Here is a 14,977-nt window from a genome sequence, read left to right as displayed (position 1 = left end):
TCCCTAAAATCCTTCCCTAAAGTGTAGGCTATATAATCCAACTCAAAACACTTCCCTTGATATATCCATCAAAAACTGTAAAACCCTCATTATTAACAAAAAAAAGTTGCTTAAAAGTCCTTAAAGAAAACACACATTGTATGAACTGTTCCCTCTGGATACAATAAATCAGCTAGGTGACATTTGCACAAAATAGTTGATTATTTTAGTATTTATTTAAGTATAGCTACTTTATTACAAGTAACGTTTAAAACCCAATCGGGATACTATTGTTCTGTTGCTTGGGGTGGATATATGACGTTTTGCCCCAAAAACGTGATTATTTGTCTCTCTAAAATAAAATAACCTTGCAATATATTTCAAACAAAATCATGTCTGTCTTTCCACTAGCCTATGTCATGGTAAGATAGAAAAATAATAGCCCTTTCTCTTTCACAAGATGTGTTTTAATTCATGTCAATTTACCAACATTTCCCCCCCAAAATTATATATCATGTTTTGGAACATAACTTCATATATAACCTGATATTTTACCTTCTACATTGAGACCTTGCTCTTCTGTTACAGTATCAATGGGACCTGCATGAGAGGACGCACACACACACACACACACACACACACACACACACACACACACACACACACACACACACACACACACACACACACACACACACACACACACACACACAGCCTTCATAATCACTGTCGCTGATCGCACACAGCCTGTGTCAATGACATTCAGAGGTTGTCTGCAATCACTGAACTTGTCTCAAACATCCATGCAGCGATGCTAAACTAAGTTTCTCTGTGGTCAATTAGGTTATCGTGTTCCAAGTCTCCTTGCCGCAGGTCTCTTACCTTTTCACAGTGACGCTGTCTGTGAGATGCCGGGTCCAGTCTGAGCTGCAAGACAGTGTCTCTCGCTCTGCAGAGGCTGCCTGCCTTAATTCCATTTCCTGGTATAGTATGACGCTTTGGATTAATTTGCATAAAAGGCAGAGTTCCAAAAATAATAATTGATCTTGGAAGAGATCCAACGAGATCTGAGGAATCCCAGAGAGAGACAGAATGGAAGGCTGGTTGAGCAGATTCTGCTGTGGGGTGGTCTGGTGGGACTGACCTGGAAGCAGTGTACACAGGCAGTGTCAACATTCATCATTGTCGTGGGAGAATTTGAAGTTGCAGCTATAACCACTGACAAAAGGTCAGCTATTCTTTCAACCTTCTATGGTTTAGGTTCAAACTGGGGTTAGGGTAATCTGGTCTCAGGTCTGTGGTTAAGGTCAACATCAAGCTAAAACCTCAGCTACCTTTTATTTCACACTGACATAACTTTTCTCCTTACCCCCTTCTGACACCCAGGTGGTGACACACATCTCTGCGTGCCTGGCAGACATCTCAGCTTGGATGTCAGCCCACCACATCAAGCTCAACCTCAAACAAAATGGAGATGCTCTTCCTCCCGGGAAAGGCTTGCCCGCTCCAAGACCTCTCCACCACGGTTGACAACTACACGGTGGCTCCCTCCCAGAATGCAAAGAAACTTGGTGTGACCCTGGACAACACCCTGTCATTCTCTGCAAATATCAAAGCAGTGACTCACTCCTGCAGGTTTATGCTCTACAACATCCGTAGAGTACGACCTTTCCTCACACAGGAAGCGGCGCAGGTACTAATCCAGGCACTTGTCAGATCCCGTATACACTACTGCAACTCTCTGTTGGCTGGGCTCCCTACTTATGCCATCAAACCCCTGCGAGTTATCCAGAATGCTGCAGTCCGCCTGGATTTCAACCTTCCTAAGTTCTCCCATGTCACCCGCTCCTCCTTAACAATCTTAACCCAAGCACTCTGTTCTGCCACCTCTGGTCTCTAGGCCCTCCCACCCCTACTGGAGGGCAGCTCCTGCTCAGCCCAGTCAAAGCTCTTCTCGGTCCTGGCACCCCAATGGTGGAACATGCTTCCCCCTAGTCAGGACAGTGGAGTCCCTGATCATAAACACTTTGTTGAGGGAAAGTGTACATGATACGATTGTGATGTGTTGTTTCACCTACCTATCTTAAGACGAATGCAAGAAATTGTAAGTCTGCTAAATGACTAAAAAGTCAAATGTAAATGAGGACTGGTCATAACATATTCATAGAGTAACAATAAACATGTCAGTCATGTGCAGGAAAAGGTTTAGTGAGAGGAACACAGGAATAATGCTTTTACACTTCTCTATCCTCCTCCACCTCCTGTTCTTCTCAGGAAGCCAATCAGATGACGGTGTGGATAACACCAGGCCAGGGTGGTCTCTTTCGCTCTATTTTTGTTCTTTTCCCCACCCCTTTCTTCTTTCTCTCATTTCCCACCTCCAAACACACACACACACACACACACACACACACACACACACACACACACACACACACACACACACACACACACAGAGAGAGAGAGAAAGATAAGGCAGCTCTAATTGGGTCATAATGAGTTTAGGCTGATAGGGCTGCAGCAGTAGAGAGGAGAGCTACAGTTTACTCAGATGAGTCTCACCAGCAGGACTGATAAGGACATGACTTGGGTGGGGGGGTCTTCACACACTAGAGCATACTTTAATCTTTATCGACACATTGCTTGGTCTGAAATAACATTGAAATGTTCCCATGATCCCTTCAGTGACAATAGGTGCAAGCCTAGGGGTAGCGGTTGGGGGAATATTTAGGCTGGGCTACAAAGAACACACAAAATACACTGTACTATGCACATAAAGAGTCAACAGTACAACGTCAGGTACCATCTTTGAAAAGGCGATAAAATACGCATAGTGAAAAGGAGGGTGCATTCGGCAGGGTGAGAAGTGTTAAATGGCCACATGTTTCCAGAGGCTGCGGCCTAGGACATCACTCTTTCTCCATTTCCTCCTTCAGGACAAGGCTCCTAAGGGAGCAGAGCTATGATTGGCTCCATGGTTGAGCTCATAATTAAGCCCTGTTGATTGGGTTACTAATCAGCATGCTGTAACAGTGTTCTGCAGCATGGCAACACGTCGCAAATATTGTATAATGGCTTCACACAATGGTCACGTTCCACTGCTTAGACGTTGCCAGACCTTACAACGCCTGGGTAGGTATTTTACCTATCAGTTTATCACATCATATATTATAGCAATCTGTCAGTCGATGACACAGTCAATGACAGTCGATGACATGGCACGCAACCATTGGTTGATGCATGCAACGTCTAAGCGGTGGAATGCGACCATTGCCTGGCTTAAGGCCATTAATATGTCATATAGTTCAGAGCCCTGATGGGTTGCTTCAAACCTTCCTTGAAGTGACTAACTACTGAGGTGACATGACCTTATTTGTGCTACTGTAGTACTTTCACCTATCGGGAATAATCAGTGAGAATTTACTACAAGGAAGGGAAGAGGGAAGGGTGCTTTTCTAAAGTATTGGAACAAGGCATTCGATTCCAGACACATCACATTTCACCAATCAAAAAACATTCTAGAATCTTCCAGAAGAAAACCCAATTTCTACTAATACTGTACTGTAGTAGTGCTATGATCAAAACTGCAGTATGCAAGCCTAGGGGTTTGCAGTTTTGGTATTTTATTATGCTTTTACCCCAACAACTTAGAACAGGTTAAAATGCATTAAAACTGAAATTCATTGTATGAGATATTCAAGGAGGAAACATACAGTAGTGAGAACTTGCTTTCCATTTTAGAAAGATATGACTGTTCAGAGATGCAATACTATTTTTTCTCAGTAGTAATTTCCCAAAAGTCACATTCTTGAAACCAAACAAAATGTTGCGCAAAACAAAACACAAAAGTGCAAATAAATAATCCTAAAATCAGATGCATACACTCAGTTCTCTCCGTAAGATATTCTTTAGTTGGCTGTACAGTGGTTGACCTGCTTGTTTATGTTCTTAATATGAATACCTCTATGTACACATCTCTCTCTCCTTCGGCATGGAAGTCTGTAACACCACGGTTGAGTGTAAAAAAAAACAAAAAAACGTTTAAATATAAAATGTGTCCCCATCTTGTGGCAGGAAGTAAAATCGTAGTCCATTCCGGTTCAAGCGCACTCAGTTCTTCTGTGGATACTATTATACCTCAGCCTGTGCTCATCATCCTCTTCCTCCAGTTTCATTTTAGTCTTCACTCCTTCCCTTAACAGAAGCATCGCAACAGGAACGGTGCCAGCGTCCACTCCAGTTCACACACTCATGGGGAGGAATGATGTGTTCAAAGTTCACAATAAAAAGGGGGGTAAAATAAACGGTTTGTGTTTATTGCAGGGTTTGGAACCAAAATTATTTTCCAATCGTTTCGTTCTGAACAGAACCATTATTGTTTTCGTTCTGAAATGGTTCAAACACCAAAACAGTACTGGTTTATATTGTTCCTTTCTGTTCCTTTTTAAACATCTTAAATATATTTATAATTTGCTCAACATTAAATTACTAATCAGTGCGGATACAGCAGCTTGCTGTGGAGCGGGTTAACGATTTAATCTGTACAGGAAGGTCGTTAAGAGCTAATTGTATTTCGTCATAACAGTATGGTTTAATCATAATTAAAGACAAACATACACACTGTGCTGCCAGTCACAGTGTAGGGTGTGAGATGCAACTGACATTTTGAGGGTGAGGAGAGAGCGAGAATGGAGGAAGCTTGCCTTGAAGTGCTGGGCAACTTTTTATGACATGGATTATCTGAATTAGGCCCACAGAATTATACCTACGGAGGAGAGGCTTCTATGGAGGAACCTTTAATGTCTTTGAACTTCCGAGTTGGTTTAACATTAGACCAGAGCAAACGTTAGCTCGCTAGCTAACAAGCTTGTGTGTACAGAGCAGCATTATAATTAAAAACACATCTTTCCTTTTTGTAGTTAATAAAACCAATGCGAAACATGATAACTATAGTATCTTTCACTAGCAGTGAAAAACACACTTGTTACGTCGTCAGTAGGATACAGTAACCTATGCTTCAGAGGGGAGGGGCAGGTAGCCTACACACACATGCACACCCACTAGCAAAGATTTCCAGCTGGCAGGCAGACGTGAGGGCTTTGTATTGGCGCTTTGTTGCAATTTTTGTGGGACTGGAAAAAAATGCCTGGAACGTGAAAGAACGTTATTAACCGGTTCCCATCTTTTTAAAATAACGGTTCTGTTCCGGAACTGTATAGATCACTTTTGTTTTCGATTCGGGTTCTGTTCCTCAAATAATTTCTTTATTTTCCGGTTTTCAGTTGTGTTCCCTGAACCGGTTTATTGTTTCACCTCCAGAGTAGAGTCATCTCCCCAGCAGCTTCTCCAAGAGGGCCTAGCAGAGCACTGAGAAAGGTGGCCCTCCTGAGCCAGTGGTAGAGTGGGGGTGTAAGTCTGCCTGGGGTTGGGATGAGGTGTTGGTTGTTGCAGGAGGTGTTATTGAGGTTTGATGGTGATGGAGGTCTAGGAGTTGTTGGCAGCGTTCTCGTTACTGGGGGAGTTGGAGGAGGATGAGGAGGAGGAAGAAGGGGAGAAGTTCATTCCTGATAGTCCCGGGGGGTCCGTAGCTGTGTTCTGTCCACTGAGGCTCTTTCTGCACACTGGACATGTGTCGTGCTGAGGGAGGAAGAGTAGGACACAGACAAAAGAGGTTCAGTTTACATCTGCTTCAATGAGAACAAATACATGCACACCACTACATTTAAATGAATGAAAATGTGGTGTAAACGCAGCCCACATACCTGTTCCAGCCATGGTACTATACAGTCATTGTGAAACAGGTGATTGCACGGAAGTTGCCTGACAGTCTCCCCGACACTGTAGTCTTCTTTGCACACAGGACATTCTAAACTGGAACCTAGAATTAAAGAGAACCAATTTTGTGAAGTATTCCTTTAATATGACCTTTGACCTCTGGGGTTGCTTGATGATTTGTTGACTCACCCACATGTTCCTCTGTGATCTGGATGGTGGGCAGGGTCTTTATCCTCTCTCTGTCAGCAGGAGGAGGACCAGTGTTCTCAAACTGATTCAATAACTACAGGGCAGAGAGGGAAAGTTGTATTATTAGGATGTGGAAATGTCACCAGAATCTGATGTCATTGCATGTAATTGAATCCCTTGTGAAGTGTAGAGGATTTGGGTATACCTGGGTAATGATAGCATCAAGTCCATTGGCACCCCAAGCATAGTCCATTGGATTTGAGTGTAGCATGCCCCTATCAAGAATATTCCAAGAAATTACTAGAAACTCAAAGCAACTAGTATGTTCACAGACACAACATAGAGTATGAGGGTATTTATATAATAACACATACCATGGTCCCATCCCAATGTTTGGTGCCATGGCTGTGGGTGCTATGATTCCATTTACTAGCTGCTGGATGATTCTGCAGAGGGACAATGAGAAACATCTTAGTCATTTCCTGAATTCCTTCCTTAAGGAAACTGAACCATGTCACTACACAAGCAAGCATCATTCCTTTCTCATCTCCTCTCAAAAGGGCAAGCAAGCTGTAAAGTGTTCCATACCCCTCTAAAGTGGGTACTCCCTCGTGTCTCTGTCCCTGTCGCCGTGGGATGTGTCGTCCCCGTGGTTGCCGGGCACTGTACCGTTGCCGTGATGCCATCTCCCGTTCCCGCCGGTTCTCCGTCTCGCGGTTGTCTTCCGTCGGCATCCCCGCTCGGAGGTCAAAATTCTCGTCAAAGATCCCCAGAGAAAACTGTCCGTATCCGGGCGGAAATGTAAACATGTGCTGGTGGTCCATAATCTGAGGGAGGAGGACAAAGGGAAAAACATACGGTCACTACCTTGTAGTCCAACCAAGCTGCATAAATTCATGAGGAACATGTTGAGTTGAGGAACATATCAGTTCTGTGTCACTAACCTCGAAAGTCGGACGGTTCTGATCGCTGGAGGAGGCAATGGATGTGGACTCATTTTCAGTGCTGGAAAGAAATATCAGAAGTGAGAGGTTCTCATCTTATCTTCAACTATGAACCAATGTGGGAACACAGCCACTACTGCTAATGTAGAATTGCTGCTGAAAGTGTTTCGAACTCTGATAGACAAGCAGATAATACTGTACCTTCTTTCCTCTGATAGCTCTTCAATGAAGCCAGATTCACACTGCGGACAGGTGTAGTCCTGCAGGAAGGCAGAGATAAAATCGTATTTATAACATAATCATAAACTCTCATCAGTCAGTCTCATACACGTTCATGTTTTTATTTGATCTAAAGCAAAACAAAACATGCCTCTGGAGGCTATGTAAGTTCCTGGGGAATTAAGATAGTTAGCTAACTTCAACCAGATGTGGCTTGAATTAAAAAAAAATGTAATTAAAAGTTGGCCATTGACCTCACACTTTGATCATTTTAACAATAGCTGATGATCTATTCAATGATCCATTGCTAATGGGAGATATTTGATCTCTCTCGGATTCTAAAAGAAGCTACCTTTGGAGGGGCTAGGGACCAATGTCCCTGTTTATCTGGCAAGCTGTCAGAATCATGAACAGATAGACTAACAGACACAGACACGCTGTCACTGGAAGAGCATTTACTGGTTAGCTTTTTCATTTAGCTAATTTAGCTAGCGCCTCAACTAATCCAACAAGTCACGGAGGCATGATCTCGAAACATCCTAACAGACAAACTACACGCTATTTTGGTACCTGGCTAGATTATAAATTAAGCCAGCTGTCAAATGACAAAAACACACCTGTCAACGTGAACGTTCTAGCTACAACGTTTAGCCTCAGCTAGCTGTATCGCTTCAGTCAGGCAATCGTGAATGAAATAACGTAAACCCCACTTAGCTGGCCATGGTTTTCTTTTCTAAACGACAAAACCTCTTTGGAATGCTTACCGGGAGACGAGGGTTGATCTCTGCTGAACATTGGTGACAAAAAAAACGACTGGGCCGTAGGGGAGCTTCAGCCATCTTCTGATTCTTTACCAAACAACCGAGACGGAACGTGTAAGGGTAGCGACAACGGACATAACTCGCTGTTCTCGGGTTCGATTTGCAAGACGGACCGGAAGCGGAAACGAGTTTAGCAACAGCTAGCTCATAACAGCAAATACAGATCTAGCTAGCTGAAGCTATGGAGTCCGGAGATACAGGTAAAACTTCGCAATAATATGCAATATTTGAAATGACAGACCTGTATATAGCTAGTAACATGTATTCCAATATTGCTAAACTATTGCCCCATCAAATCCGGTTCTTGTAGCTAGCTACCACCGCCCATCAACAGGATTTGTTGATGATGCATCAAAACTCAAACACATTTGTTGCCACAATCAGCATCAACTGCATATGTGAGATTCGTGACGGAATTGGTTGTAGTTTGGTAACTATTTCTTACTATAGTAATACCCGAGTTGATGCCACCCGAGCTAGTTAACCCGTTTTTACCAACCCAGGCCTACTTCTCTTGTCTGTGGCAACAAACACATTTGTGACTTTACTAAAATACTCTCAAAGAGCAATTACAAAGCGATCCCATCTTGTGACTAACATTATTGGTAACAGTACACACAGACAACAAGTGTTCCAAACTCATCCGCTGACTGTCTCTTTTATTCCCACTGCAGGGAGAGGAGGCTGGAACAACAAGTTCCGGCCACCCCAGAAGAACAGGATGAGTGTGAACATTCTCCGTCAGGAGGAGCTGATCGCCCAGAAGAAGCGCGAGATTGAGGCTAAGATGGCAGAGCAAGCCAAGACCAAGAGCCTTCAGACTCCCCACAGGCCACTGCCACCAAGGTACAGCAGACCTGGGTTTCTGAAACACTACAAATAGGTCTACCTCTATACTTAATCGGTGCACTTGACTGGTTGACTGCAGCCATTCATTTTGACTTCTTATCCCCACAGTTTACCCAGTTTACAGGGACCGTCTAAGAACAATAACAAGTATGTGAATGACGGAAGTTTCTTACAGCAGTTTATGAAGCTGCAGAAGGACAAACCCTGCCCTGACTCTGGTGAGATAGGTAGCTCTTTTGCCTTAATGGGTTTCAATAGAAAATGTGTTAGGGCTTTATTTTGATGGTACAGAAATGATGAAATAAAACAATAACAGTAATAATTTATGAATGACTTGTTTCTTCTGGATTCATTAAACAATTAAGGAAGCACTGCAGTGAGTCTTAACCCAATTCTGTACCCTCTCCAGGCTCCACCAAAGCCCCATCTTCATCCATCCCCAGTCCATCGTCTGGAGTGTCTCAGCCCCAGAAGAAGAGCGTTCTCATCGGCAAGCGTCCCGGTCTAGGCATCAGCAGCATGCTGAACCAGTTTAAGAACTACTCCCAGTCAAAGAAGACCCCGCTTCGCCATCAAAGGCCTAGCATATTCAGCTCCCCAGATGATGATGATGAGGAGGAGGAAGTTGATGATTTAAGCTTCCTAGAGATCAAAGGTAATCAATGATCTGGTTTTAGATATAGCCTGGGTGCTGGTCGGATTCTGTACTAGGCTACTTGTTGTCATTTCACCCATGTCATTGACTGTGTATTCTAGTGGCAGAGTAGCTGCTTGCCTGAGAATAATGCTTTTGCATAGCCTTCTACAGTAAAGGTAAGGTACTCATAGTCCTCTTAAAGTTTCTCCCCCAGAGGACCCAGACACACGACTTATCCTGGACAAGATGGCAGCCTTTGTGGCTGAGGGAGGGCCTGAGCTAGAGAGGAAGGCCAAGGAGAACTACACGGACAACCCTGTTTTCTCGTAAGTCTGTATGGCTGAACTAACAGTATGCCCAATTTATATTATGTGTTGTATGTAATGTGGCCTATTTTTGTCCTGATATAAAGATCTGTTCCTTTTCCACTTTACAGATTCTTGTATGATAAGAACAGCCGGGACTATCTTTATTACCGAAAGAGAGTTGCTGAACTCCGAAAGGATAACCCAAAACCTGAGACGCCGTCACATTCTAATGGTAAGATTACCTATATCGGTTTCTCTCTCTCGCTCTCATATGCTTGGTCTCAGCTCCAAAGACTGCAGATGAAAATAACACCATTCAATCTATCTTTATACATGTGAATGATATATCCATACAGTTGAAGTCGGAAGTTTACATACACTTAGGTTGGAGTCATTAAAACTCGATTTTCAACCACTCCACAAATTTCTTGTTAACAAACTATAGTTTTGGCTAGTCGGTTAGGACATCTACTTCGTGCATGTAATAAGTCATTTTTCTAACAATTGTTTACAGACAGATTATTCGAATTATAATTCCAGTGGGTCAGAAGTTTACATACACTAAGTTGACTGTGCCTTTAAACAGCTTGGAAAATTCCAGAAAATGATGTCATGGCTTTAGAAGCATCTGATAGACTAATTGACTATTACTCTTATTCTGACATTTCACATTCTTAAAATAAAGTGGTGCTCTTAACTGACCTAAGACAGGGAAGACTGACCTAAGACATTTTTATGAGGATTAAATGCCAGGAATTGTGAAAAACTGAGTTTACATACATCTTAGCCAAATACATTTAAACTTCTGACTTCAACTGTGTGTGTATGTATATATATATATATATATATACACAGTGATTTCAGAAAGTATTCAGACCCCTTGACTTTTCCCACATTTTGTTACATTGCAGCCTTATTCTAAAATTGATTAAATAAAACATTTCTCATCAATCTACACACAATACCCCATAATGACAAAGTGAAAACACAATTACTTACTGAAAACTACTAAGTCCTTCACGACAGACAGCATTTACCATGCCCACTGTTCATGGTGTTATTTATTCAAAAAATATAAGATCAGGCCTATATTTTAATATCAAATCCATACAATCCACTTCCCCAATCACCACCATGTCCCCCTGCTCCTCCTCCCTCTTCTTATCCCCTACTGGCTGTAGACTGGTGTGTGAGGGCCAGTTGAGTACAGTACGGTAGTAGTGTGAGTTGAGCCCCAGTACTGATAGGCTGCTTAAAGTCTCCCCCCCAGTGGACGAGGAGACCCAGAGGGTGGCCGAGAAGCTGGCCAGTTTTGTTGCCGACGGCGGCCCCGAGGTGGAAGCCATCGCCGCCCAGCACAACAAAGACAACCCTGCCTTCAGGTTAGTGACAGTCTCAGATATTGTAATGAGAGTGTTTTAATGCATTGATCCAATTGCATTTTTATTGACCCCCAAGAAGAAATTGATTTGTCGTAGGTTTTTAATAATGTATGCAATACTAACATGTAAAGTGGACGAAATACCGTTAAAGATGGCTTATTTCTTGTTCCTCTTCTCAGTTTTCTTTATGATCTCCAAAGCCCCGCCCATCACTTCTACAAGGAGAAGGTGGAGGAGTACCGCCAGGCCAAAAATGACCAGAGCCCACCAATCAAGCAGGAGCCCGGAGTGGGGCTCACGAGGCCGGCTGCTCCTCCCCTGACCTATCCTCCCCCACCTTCTCACTACCCCAACCTGCTGGGACAGGTGAAGCTCGAGCCGGGTCTGGAGATAAAAGAGGAAGTAGCGGGGCCCCCCATGGTTAAGAGGAAGAGGAAGAGCCGCTGGGGTTCAGAGGACGACAAGGTGGATCTGTCGCTGCCACCCATCATCATCCCCAAGGAGGAAGAGCCAGAGCCCAGCCCGTGTCTTTCTGGTACACCCACACACACCCATAGTACACAGCCTCTCTTGTATCACACACACAGAAATCAAATCAAATGTAATTGGTCGCTTACACATATTTTGCCGATGTTATCGCGGGTGTAACGAAATGCTTATGTTCCTAGCTCCAACAGTGCAGTAATACCTAACACAAAACGATACACGCAAATCAAGAAATATTATAACGGAGAGACAGTTGTTTTAGTATATCTTGGACTAAAAACAGTGTAAGGTATGTCTATCCTTGATCCTGTGTTGTGTCCATCCATGCGGGGTGTGTGTTTCAGTTCATGAACTGAGAGATCTGGGCTATAAGAAGGGAAAGCCTATGGGCCTGGTTGGGGTAACAGAGCTCTCAGATGACCAGAAGAAACAGCTCAAAGAGCAACAGGAGGTACTGCATGACCGACAGACAGAGCACAATACACAATGGCAGCATATTGTACTTTCACTGTTTGAATTGTTGGGGACTTGGCAGTGTTAATCATTAGTATTTTGGGCATGCCTTGGTTTGGGAGTGCCCAGCATACTTCAAACCTAGCCTCTAACAAGGCCAGATGGCTGAGAACGGACGCAACTGAGCCCATCTTGAAATCCGTCTCTGAAACCTTGACTGAGGTGTGTGTCCGGCCTGCACATGCATGTGTTCTCACCCCAGATGCAGGAGATGTTTGACATGATCATGAAGCATAAGCGTGCAATGGCAGAGATGCAGGTGATGTGGGAGAAGGCGGTGAGGGACCACTCCCATGAGTACGACAGTGATGAGGAAGTGGACCAGCAGGCTGGCACCTGGGAGCACCGCCTACGGCACATGGAGATGGAGAAAACGCGTGGTAAGATTCATGAAGACAATGGCCGTGTTCGAGATCATCAAAACCGCGATGTATCATTGGTAAATTCTGACTGACTGATCTGTAAATAATATTGAGTAGTTATTTATGATACAAGGTGATTTGTAGCTCAGTCAGTCTCAACTTTAAAGTCAGCTGCAATGTCAAATGCGCCCAATGTGTTTATGTTAAAAAGTGAAAGGACTTAAGGCCTTTTGAATGTGAGATTTGATTCTTGAAAATATCAGTTTATTACTACGAGAATTTTTGTTTAATCAATGACTTTCAGAACATTTTGTGTCAACAATTCATTAATGAACTCTGAGATACTTTTTCATATTAACCTGGGCCTCGTTCAATCTGAATGTTCAAAACGTTGTGTCCTGCTGAACGCGCCCCTGATGTAATTTGGTGTTGACGTAAATGGCTGCTTGTCTTTTCCTCCAGAGTGGGCGGAGTCGCTGACTGACATGGGAAAGGGGAAGCACTTCATTGGTGACTTCCTACCTCCGGAGGAGCTGGAGAAGTTCATGGAGACCTTCAAGGCACTCAAGGTCAGTTCCAAATCTTATCCCCAACTTTTCTCTTTGCCACTTAACCCTTGACCCCTTCGTTGCCTAGCCTCAGCCAAAAATGAATTACCGGGGAACCACCATTTGGGGAACACACTCTATTCACATGATCTCATGTTCTTGCATTGGGTTTTGTGGTGTTCTGCAGGAAGGCCGCAATCCAGACTACTCGGAGTATAAGGATTTTAAGCTAACGGTGGAGAACCTCGGTTTTCAGATGCTCATGAAGATGGGCTGGAAGGAGGGCGATGGTCTTGGCTCTGACGGACAGGGCATCAAGGCCCCTGTCCACAGGTGTGGAACTGTCGAATTCACAGACACATAGTATACACACTTGGACTCAGGCATAGTCACACGAAGACATGTAAAAACTGGACATGAACACGCACACTATTGGCTGATACAAGGTCTTCTACACAGTTTCTACACACCTAACCAGCTGCGGTTTGGTTTTCTCCAGGGGAATCACGGCTATTGACGGGGCAGGGTTTGGCGTGGACCGGCCCGCTGAGCTCTCAGGACAGGATGATGAGTATGACGCTTTCAGAAAGAGGATGATGCTAGCCTACCGCTTCAGGCCTAACCCACTGGTAATTACTACATAATATGCAAGCTGTTCTGTTCAGATGACCTGGCATCGGTAAGAGGTTTTGGTAACACGTCTTCTCTCTGTTTTCAGAACAATCCAAGGAGACCATACTACTGATGAAGAGGCCTGAACTTGGCCGACTTTGTCAAATTTACTGTTTTAAACCACCAACAGTGGCAAGATGGCCCAGTTATGCCTTTCACTTTGTTGTGGGAACAAACTGTAGGACACTCAGTTATAGTAATCTCCTCTAGATTGTGTGGAATTTTATAGTCGTTGATAAATTGTTTAGGTTGGAGAATAAGAGGGACGGATTTGTCGGATTTAAGTTGTCTAAGACTCAGTTGATGTTCTTACGCAACTGCAGAATCAAACTATCATATTTGATCAATCGGATGGCTAGGGTATAATTGTGATGGCTTATCTGATTTTACAGTCACGATTCAAAACACAGAACGACCTATAAACACTACCTGTCCTCTCTGTATTGTGACGTCTGTCTTTTTGTTTGGATTTTAATTTCTTCACATTTTCAAGATGCTACTTGACATTGACCGTAACCAAAATACATAATTTGACTGGTAATAAATGGCTTTGTAGTTAGTTCTTTCTGTACATGGTTTTGCTATGGTTGTTTGATCAACCTTCAAAGATTTGAACACAGTGTTAACACATCGTAAATGTATTATTTACATTGGAAATTCAAGCAACGAATGTAAAATGCTTCACTGCGAACAATAAAAATATTAAATTGTCTTGAATGTGTAGTATTGGAGTATGCTTGTAGCTGATCATTGCCCTCTGACTTATGGAAACCAATTTTACACTGAACAAAAATATAACAGCAACATGTAAAGTGTTGCTCCCATTCTTCATGAGCTGGTGTAAAAAATCCCAGAAATGTTCCATATTCACATAAATCTTATTTCTCTCATGTTTTGCGCACAAATTTGTTTACATCCCTGTAATTGAGCATTTCTCCTTTGCCAAGGTAATCCATCCACCTGACAGGTGTGGCATATCAAGAAGCTGATTAAACGGCATGATCAGGTGCATCTTGTGCTGGGGACAAAAGGCCACTTTAAAATGTACAGTTTTGTCACACTACACAATGCCACAGATGTCTGAAGTTTTGAGGGGGAGTGCAATTGGCATGCGGACTGCAGGAATGTCCACCAGAGCTGGTGCCAGAGAATGTAATGTTAATTTCTCTACCATAAACTACCTCCAATGTCATTTTAGAGAATTTGGCAGTACGTCCAAACGGCCTCACAACCGCAGACCACGTGTAACCACGCCAGCCCAGGGGTGCTGAGGAGTATTTCTGTCTGTAATAA

The 14,977-nt window shown here is 43.4% G+C and overlaps 2 protein-coding genes across 2 annotated transcripts; one reads left to right on the top strand and one right to left on the bottom strand.

Moving 5' to 3' along the window:
* Positions 1 to 3,546: 3,546 nt before the first annotated feature.
* Positions 3,547 to 7,989, bottom strand: LOC120020160 (E3 ubiquitin-protein ligase RNF126-like). The gene is made up of 9 exons (XM_038963638.1): positions 7,871 to 7,989; positions 7,089 to 7,147; positions 6,888 to 6,948; positions 6,532 to 6,770; positions 6,318 to 6,389; positions 6,149 to 6,218; positions 5,944 to 6,037; positions 5,742 to 5,857; positions 3,547 to 5,616 (listed from the first exon to the last, which is right to left on the bottom strand). The coding sequence occupies exons 1-9, from the start codon at positions 7,943 to 7,945 to the stop codon at positions 5,464 to 5,466; spliced, it is 939 nt and encodes a 312-aa protein (XP_038819566.1). The 5' UTR covers positions 7,946 to 7,989; the 3' UTR covers positions 3,547 to 5,463.
* LOC120020159 (SURP and G-patch domain-containing protein 1-like) lies at positions 7,968 to 14,401 on the top strand. The gene is made up of 14 exons (XM_038963637.1): positions 7,968 to 8,127; positions 8,602 to 8,773; positions 8,885 to 8,994; positions 9,186 to 9,431; positions 9,616 to 9,739; positions 9,850 to 9,953; positions 10,980 to 11,103; positions 11,283 to 11,638; positions 11,934 to 12,040; positions 12,305 to 12,482; positions 12,927 to 13,033; positions 13,200 to 13,345; positions 13,512 to 13,641; positions 13,731 to 14,401. Exons 1-14 carry the CDS (start codon positions 8,109 to 8,111, stop codon positions 13,755 to 13,757), a joined length of 1,950 nt encoding a protein of 649 aa, XP_038819565.1. The 5' UTR covers positions 7,968 to 8,108; the 3' UTR covers positions 13,758 to 14,401.
* The last annotated feature ends 576 nt before the right edge of the window (positions 14,402 to 14,977 follow it).

This window comes from Salvelinus namaycush, chromosome 25 (assembly GCF_016432855.1).
Source record: "Salvelinus namaycush isolate Seneca chromosome 25, SaNama_1.0, whole genome shotgun sequence".
NCBI classification, from domain to species: Eukaryota; Metazoa; Chordata; class Actinopteri; order Salmoniformes; family Salmonidae; genus Salvelinus; species Salvelinus namaycush.
The sequence above is the reverse complement of the archived record's forward strand: the minus strand, read 5'-3'. Positions and strand labels throughout refer to the sequence as shown.